This window comes from Zalophus californianus, chromosome 15 (assembly GCF_009762305.2).
Source record: "Zalophus californianus isolate mZalCal1 chromosome 15, mZalCal1.pri.v2, whole genome shotgun sequence".
Classification (NCBI taxonomy): Eukaryota; Metazoa; Chordata; class Mammalia; order Carnivora; family Otariidae; genus Zalophus; species Zalophus californianus.
Genome location: NC_045609.1, coordinates 32,785,989 through 32,800,171, shown reverse-complemented (window position 1 = coordinate 32,800,171; position 14,183 = coordinate 32,785,989). Strand labels below are relative to the sequence as shown.

General features: G+C 57.9%; 1 protein-coding gene across 1 annotated transcript in view; it reads right to left on the bottom strand.

The window, feature by feature from the left end:
- The window catches only part of CDH23 (cadherin related 23), a 414,708-nt gene that overhangs the window by 1,406 nt on the left and 399,119 nt on the right, over positions 1 to 14,183 (bottom strand). The window contains exons 50-67 of the mRNA XM_027587690.2: positions 13,887 to 14,111; positions 12,913 to 13,082; positions 12,551 to 12,688; positions 11,468 to 11,587; positions 9,752 to 9,929; positions 9,393 to 9,604; positions 6,916 to 7,107; positions 6,648 to 6,761; positions 5,893 to 6,022; positions 5,294 to 5,788; positions 3,527 to 3,783; positions 3,078 to 3,175; positions 2,546 to 2,666; positions 2,386 to 2,465; positions 2,208 to 2,248; positions 1,997 to 2,057; positions 1,386 to 1,515; positions 1,065 to 1,187 (exon numbers count right to left, since the gene is read on the bottom strand). Coding sequence (XP_027443491.2) covers positions 1,065 to 1,187; positions 1,386 to 1,515; positions 1,997 to 2,057; positions 2,208 to 2,248; positions 2,386 to 2,465; positions 2,546 to 2,666; positions 3,078 to 3,175; positions 3,527 to 3,783; positions 5,294 to 5,788; positions 5,893 to 6,022; positions 6,648 to 6,761; positions 6,916 to 7,107; positions 9,393 to 9,604; positions 9,752 to 9,929; positions 11,468 to 11,587; positions 12,551 to 12,688; positions 12,913 to 13,082; positions 13,887 to 14,111 — 2,885 coding nt within the window. The remainder of the gene's footprint in view (positions 1 to 1,064; positions 1,188 to 1,385; positions 1,516 to 1,996; positions 2,058 to 2,207; positions 2,249 to 2,385; positions 2,466 to 2,545; positions 2,667 to 3,077; positions 3,176 to 3,526; positions 3,784 to 5,293; positions 5,789 to 5,892; positions 6,023 to 6,647; positions 6,762 to 6,915; positions 7,108 to 9,392; positions 9,605 to 9,751; positions 9,930 to 11,467; positions 11,588 to 12,550; positions 12,689 to 12,912; positions 13,083 to 13,886; positions 14,112 to 14,183) is intronic.

The window sequence follows — 14,183 nt, the reverse complement described above, 5'->3', positions numbered from 1 at the left end:
TGCAGTTTTGGGATCTCATTTGTTACCAGTCTGTCCTCAAACAGGATCCACTCTGGCCAGGTAGGGAGTGTCCACAGGTGAAATTGGAGGGGTGACAGGATATAGTGGAAACTCACCATGTGGCACTTTTGTCCCGTGTGGAACTGTTAGCTCTGGCCTATTCCATTTGGGAATTGTTGGCCCAACGGGAAATCTGGGTTTTTAAATAAAGTCTGAGTTCTTAAACTGTTGACACTACTGCAGGCAGACAAACCTATATGGACCCGTTTGACCCTGAGCCAGTTTCCTATAGGACATCACTCCCGGGCATCTTCTTGGGCCCCTCAAGCCTGAGAAACCCTCCCCAGTACCCATGCTGGGAAAGCCCACTGTGGAGCCCAGGAGGTAGACTTCCTGGACCCCGCCCATTGCTGTCTTTGGCCCTGGCTGCTGAACTCTAGAGACTCTGAGAAGGATGAGGGTGGCTGGGGAGAGGGACGGAGGGAGGGAGGGAGGGAGGGAGGGAATGAGCACCCCCAGCGCTGGGGCACAGCACACAGCTCCGGGCTCGCCCGGCTACCTCAGAGACGGAGGAGTGGCAGGAGGAGGCTTTTTGCACCATCCGCTGTGCAAAGAGCTTTTTGAGCCGCAGGTAATCCTCCAGGACCACCTTGAGCAGTGAGCCCTGGGGGAGGGAGAGGGTTAACCCCCCCACCAAGGCCCTCCCTTGCCTGCCACACCCCTCACTAACTCTGATGGGGGTGATGGAAGGTGATCACAGGCACCTGATCCGAGGGTAGAGGATTGGGAGCAGAGCTTGCTGGTGACAGTGACCAGCCAGAACCCACGTGGGCTTCAGGCCACTGCAGGCTGAAGCAGCTCCCCATCAGCCTGGTGCCCGGGCCCCTCTTTCTGCACACTTTTGCCCAGTGGAGGGCAGATCTAGCTGAGCCTAGAGGTGGAAAAGTTGTTTCCCAGGATCCGCCCCCATTCCTGTATCCTCTGCAGCTAGTGCCAGTGCTGTCAGAGGTCTGGGTGCAGGGCCCTGAGGCGGTGTGGTGCAGGAGCCTGCAGGGAGGACTCACCTTGATGGGTCCCTCCCGAATGATCTGGCCCAGCTTGGCAATGTTGTCATACTCCTGGATGGCTGCCCGCAGGTACCGGTCATCGTCCGGCTTGACTGCTGCCGGTTCACGCCCAAAAGTTCCCTGGGGGGGGAGAGAACACGAACTGGAGCAGAGGTAGACTGCATGCACACACGTGTACATACACGCCCGGAGCAGTGACAATCCCCCCACCCCCCACCCCCGGAACCCAGCTCCTTGGCGATCAGTGGCCAAGACCAGCTTTACCTCCACCCCCATCCCTCATGATCCCCCCCGCTCCCAGCTCTGGCACTGGCTCACATGGGTGCGGGTGGGGCTATTCCATAGGTCTGCAATCTCACTCAGGTTCTCTGGCAGGTCGTCCTCATGCTCAGCCTGGGCAGCCAGCTCCAGGTTCCGGCAGAAAGGATCCAGCCACACGGGGTTGGCTCTGCATGTGGGGGGTGGGGGGGGTAGAGTGACGAGGGACAGCCTGAGTGCACAGATGCTCTCATAGCTTCACCACTAACCCCTGCCCTCTTCCCTGGCCAGCACGGGACTGGTGGTTCAGGGCCATGAGAAGGAGGCCCCTCGCCTGTGGCCCTCAGGGGTGCACCCTCCCACACTAGGATCCTGCAGGAACCAGCGTGACGTGTCAGTCTGGATCAGCTTGGGTCCAGCGGTCTCACTCTGCAGGTGGTATCCAAAGTCTCTGTCCCCTGGAACTGGGGCCCAATTAGGATGTGGATCCCAGCTCAGCCAATAGTTTCTGAGTGTAGAGAAGGGTGACTGGCCCACTAGGGGGCACCCCCGCCCCAAGTTTTAGCTAGTCTGGTCCCTCAGAGCTTGAGGGGTGGTAGAGAACCTACTCCAATTGGGACCCGGGCAGGCCTCCCCAAAGTGCACCCTGAGGGCTCAGGGACCCCACTTACCCATCAAAAGAATACTTGTTGGTGTTGGGCATGTCCATGATGTCGATGAAACCACGGTTCCCTGTAGGGAGAAGTGCTGGGGTATGGAGGGGAGGGGTGCACCCTGCTGGGCCGGGGGAGCCGAGCCAGCCTTGTGAGGCCTAGGCAGGCACTCTAGACCCCTCGAGGCCCCTCCTGCCCTCTCAAGCACCCCATCACAGCCCTTGCTCACCTGCTGAGCCAGCCACAATGGCTTTGAGCTTCCTCTTGTGTCTGGAGGGAAGCAGAGAGAGGGGCTGGTGAAGGAGGCTGGACAGGGCTGGCATCTCAGGGCCCTGCCTGCCTCTGTGACTGTCCCAGGAGCAGGGCTGGTCAGCCTGTCCCAGGGCAGGGAGGTGGGGGTCACTCACACGGTCCTGTAGTACCAGTTCATGAGGATGAAGAGCATGGCCGCCAAGAAGAGGAGAATGGCCAGGACAATGATCGCCATCTGGGGGAGTGGGGCCAGGCATGAGTGGGCGAGAGCACCCAGGGCAGAGGGCTGGCGGGGCTGGGTGCCCCCAGAACTACCTGCAGGGCGGACATGTCGTCGGGCAGCCGGACAGAGATGGCAGGCTGCACATCCAGAACGTTGTAGTTCCGGAAGAGATTCCGTAGCTGCTCCTTGTTCTCGTCAATCATCTGGATCACTCTGCATGAGGGGCAGGGGCCTCAGCTCCCCTCAGCCATTCCTTAAGAGCTTGTCCCACGCAGAAATGTCTGCAGAGCTCTTGCCTCTGACCCCCAAATTGAACCCCACCAAGCCTTGCAAAATCAGATCCCACCCAGCTAGAATAGCTTGTATCTTACAGGTTTCACCACCCCTCAACACAAGATCCTGCTTGCTCCTCACCATCCATGTAGTATTTACACTTTACAGATGGGGAGAGTAAGGCTCAGAGGGTGGAGGACACCCCCAAACTATTCTTTACTGGCCCTGCCTCCCTCTCGGAGGGGGGAGCCCCCACACAGCCAGCCTGATGGTGTTATCTGCCTCCTTTGGGGGGGGTCCCTCCCGGGGCAGGGAGGTGGGGCTGATGGTCTGAGCACAGACCCCACCCACCGGTCCACGTCCAGGATGCGGTTGGTATCGCGGTTCACAACATGGATGAGCAGCTCGGTCTGTGCGAAGTTCACCCGACCCTTCTTGTCCACATGGAACTAGGCGAGAGGGGGCATGGTGGGCTGTGGCAGGAGCAAGGAATGGGATGGGGAGCCCCTCCTGGCCTGCCCTGTCAATAAACCCATCGCTGCTGAGTGCTCCCCAAGGACTAAGCATGATGCCAATCACTTCACTGCATGGGACCGGGCACTATTATTAGCCTCATTTTATAGGTGAGGATACTGAGGGCCAGAGACGTGGAAGGACTTTTCCAAGGCCACGTTGCTAGGGAATGACTGAGGCAGCACAGACCCCCTTTCAGACCGATGATCTCTCTGCCATGCTCTGTCCCTGTGGCCTGGTCCCCCTCCCCTCCCAGCCCCTAGACCCGGGGTGCTTCCATGGGGCACCTGCACATCATCAGTGTTGACGATGGCACCAGTGATGTTGGAGAGCAGGCGGATGAACTCCTCCTCAAAGCCACGCACGCGGTCGGGGATCTCATTAATGACGATCTTGACACGCTGGTCATCCCTCAGGATGTAGATGCCGATGATGGCCGTGTCGTTGTGGCCTGCCAGGTCCCGGGCCACGATGTCCACCACAAAGTAGCCGGGGCTGTAGGCCATGAAGAGGTCGAAGGTGCGCAGGATACCATCCACACTCCCTGCGGGAAGAGCCCATGGGCAGGTGCAGCTCAGGGACCACCCAGTGCCCCTGAATCTGCTGGGGAGGGGTGAGGGCCAGGGGACACACTGAGGGGAGGCAGCATCTCAGGCCGTAAGTGCCCGCAGGGCCCAGGAGAGAGCAGAGATGACTGAGGCGTGGGGACAAGTGAACGTGAGTGTTCATTGAGGGAGCGGTGGCATTGGCCTCGGCTCAGCTGTTTGTCATCCTCAGAGAAGGCAGCCACTGCTGCCCTAACTGGTACTTCTAAGTTTTACTTAAACCCTGCAAGTTCAAACACAGCTGTGGGCTGCACCGACCTAAAGATGGTGAGTTTGGGACTCTGCTGTCCCGTGCTGGGGGACCAGGGAACACGTCTGAGCCCCCCACTGACTGTCTCTCTCACACACATGCACTTCAGGATTCCACAGCCGTACTACAGAGATGACCCGAGGTGCTGTGGCAGTCTTGTCTTAGAAGACCGCAGACCTGGGTTCACAAGCTACGTAGCCTCTCTGTGCCTTAATTTACTAAACTAAGAGCAGCAGTAGATCAGAGGACAAAGGATGGCATCTGGTTGTGTGACCGGAGGAGGTGGCCTGTGAATTAAGCTCCAGAGGATGGTAATGGGGAGCATATCTGAAGGCAGAGGTGAAGGTCAAGATGGTATTTCAGGAGGTGAAGACAAAGAGCGAAGGCCAGCGGAGGGTGGTCTAGAAAAGGCTGCAGGAGTGGTGAGGCATTCAGCTTTGGGTGGACACGGGGCCCTTACAGGTAGTGGGTGGGCTGTGGAAACAGAGGAGGGACTGGGAGGAAGACCTGGTGAACCTTGAAAGCCAGGCCAAGGAAGGAGTCTAGACTGCAGTAGGCAAGCGTGGGGAAGGGGTGGGGTCTAGAAGTAAGGTCATGGGACACCCACCAGGACACCTTCTTGAACCTGACCCAAGAGGCTCAGCTATCCACACAGGCAAATGCACTAGTCAAAATGCATACCTTTAGGTACATACGTGCTTCCCCAGTGCTTAGCACAATGCCTGACCCGGGGGAGGGGAGAGGTACACAAATGGGAAGACAGGCGGATATACGGAAAGGAGGATGGGCATGTGGATGGATGGATGAATGGACGGATGGGTAGATGGGTGGACGGACGGATGAGTGAGAGGAAGGATGGACAGATGCCCGGGGTGGGGCAGACTGACACATGCGTGGGTGAATGGGTGGATGGATGGATGGATGAATAACGGATGGATGAGAAGATGGAGGGAAGGAAGGAAGGAGAAAGCAGGTGGGTAGATGGAGAGATGGAGACGTGGATCAGAGACTAGAAAGGTAGATGGAGGAAAGGATTCACAAGGGGCTGGCTGTATGACGGGTTAGATCTAGGGAGGGTGAATGGAAGGATTCACATAGCTGGCTGGCCAGTCACTCATACCCTGTGGTGCCCACACAGACCCCATCTCCTCCAGACTACAGTCCATGCAGTGACAGAGGTCTTGGGTGGAGGCTCCTACCCATTGTGAAGACCTGGCCCACGTCCTCAGAGTCATTGGCAAGGGCCCGGAAGTAGTGGATGGCCAGGATGCTGTAGAAGACCAGGCTGTTGTTGCCAATGTCTGCATCCAGGGCCAGCACCTGGATCAACTCTGAGCCCACCTTGGCATCGGTGGCCACTCCTGTGGAATGGGCAGGCGGACGTAAGTGGCAGGGCTGGGACCCAGGTCCCATCCCCGGGGCCCAGACCCTGCCCCCGGCACCTGCGGTGTACTCGGCCTTGGTGAAGCGCGGGGGCTGGTCGTTGATGTCTTCTAGCATGACGCGCACCTCCTGCAGGGTGAGGTCGGTGACCAGGTCGAGGGCCGGGGAGGGCCCCCGCGGAGGTGTCCAGCTGCGGTTGCTCGAGGCCTTGACGATGAAGGAGAAGACAGCTTCCCGCTCCCGGTCCAGGTCCCGCAGCACCAGCAGGCGCCCGTCAGGCTGCAGATGGAAGTTCTTCTCTCCGTTGCCGGCTGGGGGCGGGACCATGGCACGGTGAGGGGGTGGGGCCGGGGTGGGGCATGGTGGGGTCCTTTCCAGCCCCACGGTCGGTAGGGCATGAGCCCGCGGGTCCCACCTGCAATGAAGTAGTACACGATGGCGTTGGGGCCCTCGTCTGCGTCCACGGCGCCTGTCACGTTGCCCACGAGGGTGCCACGTGGAGAGTGCTCGGGCACTGTCAGCAACTGGTACTGGGGGCTGCCTTTCTGCAGGGGGGGAGAGGGAGGTCACAGGAGGCCAAGGTCGGAAGGCCCCAGGCAGTGCCTTTTGTGGGCTGAGGGACTTCACTGCCCAGGCCCCGTGGGGTGAGCAGAGCTTCTGGAACTATCAAGGAAGCATGGGTTGGGCCTGGCCTGGCCTGTTCTGTGAAGCAAAGAGCTTCACAGAACACCTGAGCAAGGGGGCACAGTCATATACATGTGCATGCGCGCACACACCCGCACTCACACGGTCCCCGGAGAACCTCACATCCCATGTGCACACAAGAAAAAACCCCAAGTCGCAGAGTCTGAGTCAACAAGAGGGGCTCAGCCCCAGCTCTGTGCGGCAGAGCTGAATTTCAGTTTTCTTGCGCGCTCTTGTGTGTGCAATCAGGAGAGCTACCTCTCCACGAGGCAGGCCTGTTTGCTTTTCTGACTGCCGAGTAGTACCTTGAAATAGCAACTGCTCAATAAATATTTGTTCTGTGAGGTGCATGCAGAGTTTCCGTGCGTAACCACACGTAGCGGCACAGTGTGCACAGGGGCGGGTGAGCATGTGCGCCTGCAGGCAGGTGAGTCCCTGTGTGGGTGTGGCTGGTGCGGGGGTGGGGGGGTGCGGCGGTGAGCTCACTGGAGGCCTCACAAAGAGAGGTTCGTTGTCATCGATGTCCTCCAGGGCCACTTGCAGCGGCTGCATGGTTTCATATGGCACTGGCTGGCCCAGGTCGCTCGCCACCAGGATGAGCTGGGGGACAGAAGAACACAGTCAGAGGAGGTCTCCCCCCGGGGGAGCCAGCTCACCACCCTGGCAGGCATTCTAGGTGGGGAGGGGGCGGCCCTGTGCCCGGAGGAAAGCCCCGCCCTCGGCCCCGCCCCTCACCCGGGTCCCGCCCCCTTACGCTGTACAGGGCCTGTTTCTCGCGGTCCAGGCGCTGAGCTGTCTGGATGAGGCCGCTGATGGGGTCGATGGTGAAGTACTCCCAGTCCCGGTTGCCCGCCGTCTTCAGGAAGCTGTAGCGCACGGCCCCGTTGAGGCCCTCGTCCTTGTCTGTGGCATAGACCTCATATACATTGGAGCGCAGCGGGATCTCCTGCGGTGGGGGGTAGGGTAGGGGGGTTTGGCAGGGAGGCTCCTGGGGCTTCTGAGAATCCCAGCTCCCAGGCCCTGATGGCCCTCTTGTTCTTTCTCCTCACTCAGCAGACTGTCCTTGCCACCTTCCAGCAGCCTTAGGAAACGTCTGCCGGCTTAGCTGGACTCTCCTGGAGTCTTGAGCACCTGCTAGAACATCCCTTCACCCCACCCCCACTCCACTGCCCCTCAGTGGACCTGCCTGGTCTCCATCCACCATGCTTCACACTCTCTCAGGGTTAGTGCCCTTCCAGGGGCTTCCCCCCATCCCTTGGATCCCACTGGAAGGCAGAAGGGGAATCCAAAGGCTGAGGCCATAGCTACCCCTCTGTCCCTGGGTCTGTCTTGTGCTCTGCTACCGTAATCACAGGAGCCCTAGGTATCCCCAGAAAACACCATCTACCCAATGGGGTGCCCGAAAATGAGGGACAGGTGGGTAGGATGACATGGTGGATAGAGACAACAGCTGGGTTCTAGTCTGTTACGAATTCACCGTGTGACTTGGACATGCACTCTACCTCTCTGGGCCCCAGGCTCTTGATTCCCTTGAGTTAAGTCTAAGATCTCAAGAAATCTGATGGACATCATACACTGACCCATAATAAGGCTGCACAGGGCACAAGGAAAAGAGCACATTTCTTGGCCTTTACTTGAAAAATTATCAGCTCAGCATGGTTTTACTTTGTATCTCACTGATCAGGACAATCAGAAACTCTAAATGGTAGTTATCTAATTAATAGCAAGTATGGGGCGCCTGGGTGGCTCAGATGGTTAGGCGTCTGCCTTCGGCTCAGGTCATGATCCCGGAGTCCTGGGATCGAGTCCCGCATCGGGCTCCCTGCTCCTTGGGAGCCTGCTTCTCCCTCTGCCTCTCTCTCTCTCTCTCTCTCTCCCTCCCTCTCTCTGTCTCTCATGAATAAATAAAAAAATAAAAAATCTTTAAAAAAAATAGCAAGTATGATGACAAATGCTTGCTGTTTGGGAGACACAAATCTTTCAAAATATGGTGTCTTGAAGGGGAAAACATAGCAAATTGGGCCTTTGTTGTGGAAAAGAACTAGATTATTATTATTATTATTATTTAAAGATTTTATTTATTTGAGAGAGAGAGAATGAGAGAGAGAGCACATGAGAGGGGGGGAGGGTCAGAGGGAGAAGCAGACTCCCTGCCGAGCAGGGAGCCCGATGCGGGACTCGATCCTGGGACTCCAGGATCATGACCTGAGCCGAAGGCAGTCGCTTAACCAACTGAGCCACCCAGGCGCCCAGAACTAGATTATTATTAATTTATATCTTGCCTTCTTCCACAAAAAAGATTTGAGACCACTTACAAGAACGTATAAATTATAACAAGAATGAACAAGTTAAAAAAAAAAATCAGGGTAAAGAAAAAGAAACGGTTGGCAGGAAAATGGAAACTGAGGGGTGGGGGGCAAGGTCTGTGCACTAAGCCCCTGCAGGGTCACCCAGCGTGGGCTGGCCTCGCCGAGCTCCCCAGTGGGCAGCTCGAAGAGGACCACTCCCTCACTGCCGTGGGCACCGGATAAAGCAACTCACAAGGTCTGGGCACAGCGTTTCCTGCTGCTTAGCCCTGGGAGATATGTCTCCTGTGGGACCTCAAAGTGGGGACAGTGACAAGGACCTGATATTGACATTCTGAGAGGCAGAGGCATGCTGAAGTTGGGGGAACAGCGCACAAGTGGGAGATCCCTGGAGTAGACCAGCACTGAGCAGGTCCGGCCTGGGGCCTGAGAGGAAGGAGGGGGCAGGGCAGGGGATAAAAGAACGCTCCCTGCCTTTACGAGGCAATTTGGATCAAGAGATGGAAGAAGGATTGGGGAATTCTGGAACCTCAGCCACTTCCCCTTGTTTCTTATTTGGATGCCCATCCCCAGTCCCTAGGCCGGGTATCAGCAGGAACAGCAGACAGACGGAAGGAACATGTATGTTTATTTTGAGACACAGATACGGGGAAGTGGGTGTCCGGGGAGGCCGCCTTTTTTGGCAGACGTCTAGGAGGAAGAGCTAGGGCATCTACTATTCTTGGACCCATTTTGCGGATGAAAAGCCACCCAGAGAAGTCACTTTCTCAAGGTCACAGTAGTGACAGTTAGACTTGGGCCCAGGACCTCGCGCTGGCATAGTGGCCTCAGTTTCCCCACCTTCCCCGGGGGACCCTTTCACTCTTCCAGGCGTGACTGCGGGAGGGAGATGGTGGTGGGCGGGAGGCCCAGGGGACAGCGGTACCTCTCTGATGTGGAGGACAGTGCCGTTGGGCGGGCGCACAAAGACAGGGCGGTTATCGTTGACGTCGATGACCTCCACCAGGAGCATGGTGGTGCCCCAGAGTGGGGGCTGTCCGCCATCCGTGGCCACCACGGTCAGGTTGAACCTCTCGTAGGACTGCAGCGGCCGCTTTGTGGTCACCAGACCTGAGTCCATGTCCACGTGGAAGGCCTCTGGCGGGTGGGACAGGAGAGCCGGGCCTGGCTCTGGCTGAGACGTCCCTCCGCCCCTCTTCCTCCTCCTCCTGGCCTGGGGCTTTGCGCACCACCGCCTGCTCCTCCCGCGCCCAAGGCATCACGGGTGGGGAGCGGCCTACTTACCCACGCCAGGGCCCTCCAGTGAGTAGGCCAACTCCCCATTGGGGCCCTCGTCCTGGTCGGCGGCCATCATGGTGATGACTGAGGTGCCTGCCGGCTCGTTCTCATACACGCTTGTGCTGAACTGGGGCTTGGAGAACTGTGGCCGGCAGTCATTGATGTCCAGCACCCGGATCACCACCTGGGGGGGGGGGGGGCCGCGGGGAGGTAGAGGTCAAAGCTCAGGAGCATACCGAGGGGCTGCTTTGGGTGATTCGCTCATACAGGAGTAAAAGCCAGGGTAGACAGTGCCCACTATTGGATTCCGACCTCAATTTATTTACTCCCCGTCCCCCACCGGCCAAGTCTCCGTGCCCTTAGCTGTGCGCTGGGGACAGTAGTATCTCATCTCTCAAGGGCCGCTAAGGTTCACCCATGATGCACAGCGCCCCAGTTAATGCTCTGCAGCTAGTCCTGTGGTTACCAGGTATCTGTGTCTGGGTCCCGAAGCAAGGAGCCCTCCCCACCCCCCTCCCACTCCATCCTTTGCTCCTTCCCACTGTGGCCCCTACATCTGGCTCTGATTTCTCTACCTTAAGGCTGCCCTATGATTCCTCCACTCCCAAAAGTTCGCTCTTGGTTGGGATGTGTGTCTGGCTTGGAACTTGGCTCCCTCTGCCAACCCCCCGGGCCAGGGTGGGGCCCACGGACACACCAGGCCGAAGGCCGTCTCTCCCCTGGCTGCTGAGGCCCTGCCTGACTGCATCCCCACGAGAACCCTTCAGGATTTTAAGAACCCTGTTCTGTGCACAAAGCACCTTCCAACTCCCCATCTCCCTGACTCACCACTACCTGGGGGAGGAGGCATCATCACTGCTGCCCCGGCCTCCCACCCCCTGCAGAGTTGACAACTGAGGCTCAGAGAGGTTATATGCCAAACGCCGAGGGCAGTCTTAGTCTTCTGACTCCAAATACTGGGCTGTTCCCCGCGCAGCAATGTGACAGGGACGGGATTCGGGCGTGTGAGTGCTCCCGACTCCTTCCCCCTTAGGGACACCTGCTAACAGGACTTTGTCTTTGCCCACCCAGCTGCTCACCAGCCCCCACGCTCCAGGACAGTTTTCCTTGGATGGTTAGGCTCTTGTGGGGAGAAACGGCAGAACCGCATACAGAAACACAGGACTGGACAAGGCAGGAACCGGGGAAGAAAGAAGGAGAGAGCAGAGCCTCAAGGCATGGGACTTTGGACAGAAGTGGGGACAGAGCTTAGAAGGGGGTAGGCTGGCCTCAGGGGAACTGCGTTGAGGCTAGAGCCGGAGTGGGAATGGGGCTGAGAACTGGAAAGCCTCCTAATGTTCTTGAAGGGACATACATGAAAATAACTGTGTTATGATTATGTTTAGTTGCTGGACTGTTGTTTTCACTGGGACACCATGGATAGTGGGACATTGGAGCCCCAGGCTTTACTTGGGTTACACTCAGGTATTTTAAACACTGTCTTCGCAGGGGTTGGGCACAACAGATTTCTCTTAGAGAGTCCCCATCTCCCTAAGCCACTGCCATTTGACTCACCCAGCTAAGCTCCTGCTGTCTCCTGCTGCCACCACGTCTCCGAGGGGACCGGGCCCGGGGGCGGGGGGGCTTGCTCCCACTCTGCAGCATTCTCTAAAGTTAAGGCTTTGCTTGTTGCCTCCACAATTCCAGTTCTTAGGGTCCCTGGCCTGGGCTCGTGGCCCTTACCTGCACCGAATTTTCTCGACGGTTGCTGGCTATATCTCCAGGGTTGTCTTTGGCCAAGGCCGTCAGAATATAGTGGTCCTTCTTCTCCCGGTCCAGAGAGGATAGCACATAGATGTCACCCTAGTAAGGGGAGGGTAGAATCAGGTCCTTCATCAATCCAACTGTTATTTATTGAGCATTCGTTCTGCGCCAGACGTTGTTCTAGGCTCTGGAGACACGGCACCGAACAGAAGAGACAACAGCCCCTACCCCCAGGGAGCTTGGATTCCAGTGGCTCCGCTTGCCCTCACGACTCCAGTCTACCTGGAGATGGGTTGGACAGCCCAGGCTGGAGCTCGCTACCTGGCCAGGTGTAGAGCATTTGCTGTTCACAGTGCCAGGCCAGGGGCATGACTGATCATTCACACTGAGCAGGAAGGACAGAAGCCTGCTGATGGGGCAGAGTGCAGGGGGATGTGGGCAGTGAGAGGCTGTAGGAGGGAAAGTCCAGTTCTGACCCCATCCCTGGGGAAGGTCCTGCCTGACCAGCCACCCCCAGGCCACAGTGGTCTCCCCCTGTGCTGAAACAGCAGCTTTGAACCAATTTACAGTCATTTGAAATCATCACCCATCCTTTCTCTTGAGTTTCTACTCTCCCACAAGTCTGAGACCCATGGCAGCATGGGGGAGGCACGCATGGAGGCTTCTTCCCCCGCCCCCCAGCACTGATACAGGGCCATGGATACAGTAGGAGCTCGAACACTGTGTCCACTTGCCGCAGAGCTTCCTATACCTCTCTTTTGACAGTTTTAAAAAGCAGTCGCCTGGACCCGAGTCAAGTTTTCTAGTCTGGTGGGGACACATCTCAGAATTTTTTTTGTCCCACAAAGTTCCAAAAAACTAGCTCCAAAAAACTCTGGCCACAGGGACAGAAAGGCCACAGTCTACAGGATGTCTGGGACTCTTGCCGGGCTTGCTGACTTGGTGGAAAAACCTCTGAGACCACAGACATCCCAATGGCAGGACCCAGAAGCTGGGACGACTTGTGGTGGCTTCTCAGCCTCTGCCCCTGCGCCCTTCCCACCACCCAGTTGGCCTGCTCACCGTGGTGGGGTTGATGGCAAACTTGCCCTCTCCATCCCCGAGGCTGTACTCAATGAGGGCAAAGTTGCCCGAATCAGCGTCTGTGGCGGTGACAGTCAGGATGACCGTGCCCACAGGCACATCCTCAAAGACAGCTTCCTGGAGCCCAGTGGGCAGGGAGAGAAGAGAGTGGGCTCGGGTCAGGCCTAGTGTCTACGCCCCTGCCCGGAAAGCTCACCTGGTAGACAACCCAGGGCACCAAGCTGCTCATGGGGTGGCCACGCCTGCGGGGCGCAGAGGCCAGCAGGGTAGGGGTGGGAGATGCCCAAAGGCCCCAAGGCCCGGGCCTGGGTCCTGACCCAACTTGTTGCCTGGCTGCCCACCTGGTAGGAAGACTGGTCAAAGATGGGGTTGTTGTCATTGATGTCCACGATCTCCAGGTAGACGGGGATCTCAGCTGCTCGGGGCGGAGACCCATTGTCTGAGGCCCTCACGGTGAAGTTGAGCCAGTGCACTTCCTCAAAGTCCACCGTCTGGTTGGCAATGACTTTCCCTAAAACACAGAGGCACCCACTGCTGGTTTGGCCGCTCCTCACTCATGGAAGCTCTCCAGAGTATAAAGAGAAGGATCTGGAACTCTGAGGGGCAGGGGTGACCCCCTGAAGAAGGAGGGTGGCCCCGCAGCAGTGCCCAGGGGCAGGCAGGCCAGAGGCCTCACGGCAACTGGTATTCAGCTGTTCTCCTTACCGGAGGGGTGAGAAGGCTTTTCACAAGTCAAAGGGATGAGTACCAACTAGCCCAGAACCTCCTCTGAGAGATTCTTTTTTTTTTTTTTTTAAAGATTTTATTTATTTATTTGAGAGAGAGAGAGAATGAGAGATAGAAAGCACGAGAGGGAAGAGGGTCAGAGGGAGAAGCAGACTCCCCGCTGAGCAGGGAGCCCGATGCGGGACTCGATCCCGGGACTCCAGGATCATGACCTGAGCCGAAGGCAGTCGCTTAACCAACTGAGCCACCCAGGCGCCCCCTCTGAGAGATTCTTGTCTTGGCCTTCTCGCTCCCTAAGTGAGACTCATAGTGGAAGGCTGGGTGGTAGAGATGCTGGTGGAGTATCCCGGGGGTCCAGCAGACCTCAGAGGGGGCCTCCACCCCACCCGGGACTAGGTACTCTCCTTTCCTGTAGTTTGGGCATCTGGGAGTGACGGGAATGCTGGCCATATTGGATCTGGCCCAGCGCACCGAGGGGCTAGGGTGAGGCCCCGACTGGAGGGCAACACGTGGGCCACGGTCCCCTGTGGAGGCTGAGCAGGCACAGAGCCATGCCCCCCAGGGCCCTTCTGGCAGATTTCCCACCCACCTGCTGAGGAGTCTTCCAGCTGGACATAGCCTGGGGGCATCAGGTCCAGCAGAGTGTAGGTGATCAGCCCATTGAGGCCCTTGTCCGGGTCCATGGCGGCCACAGCAATGAGCGTGGTGCCGGGGGTGGCCCCCTCCAGGATCCGCTCTGTGTAGTAGGTGATCCCGAAGGGCTTGAACTGGGGCGTATTGTCATTGACGTCCAGGATGTTGACTGTCAGCTTGGCTGGGGTGGAAGCAGGGGGTGAGGGTGACGTGAGGGACACCAATGTGGCTAGGCCTGGCCTTCCTAAAGTGC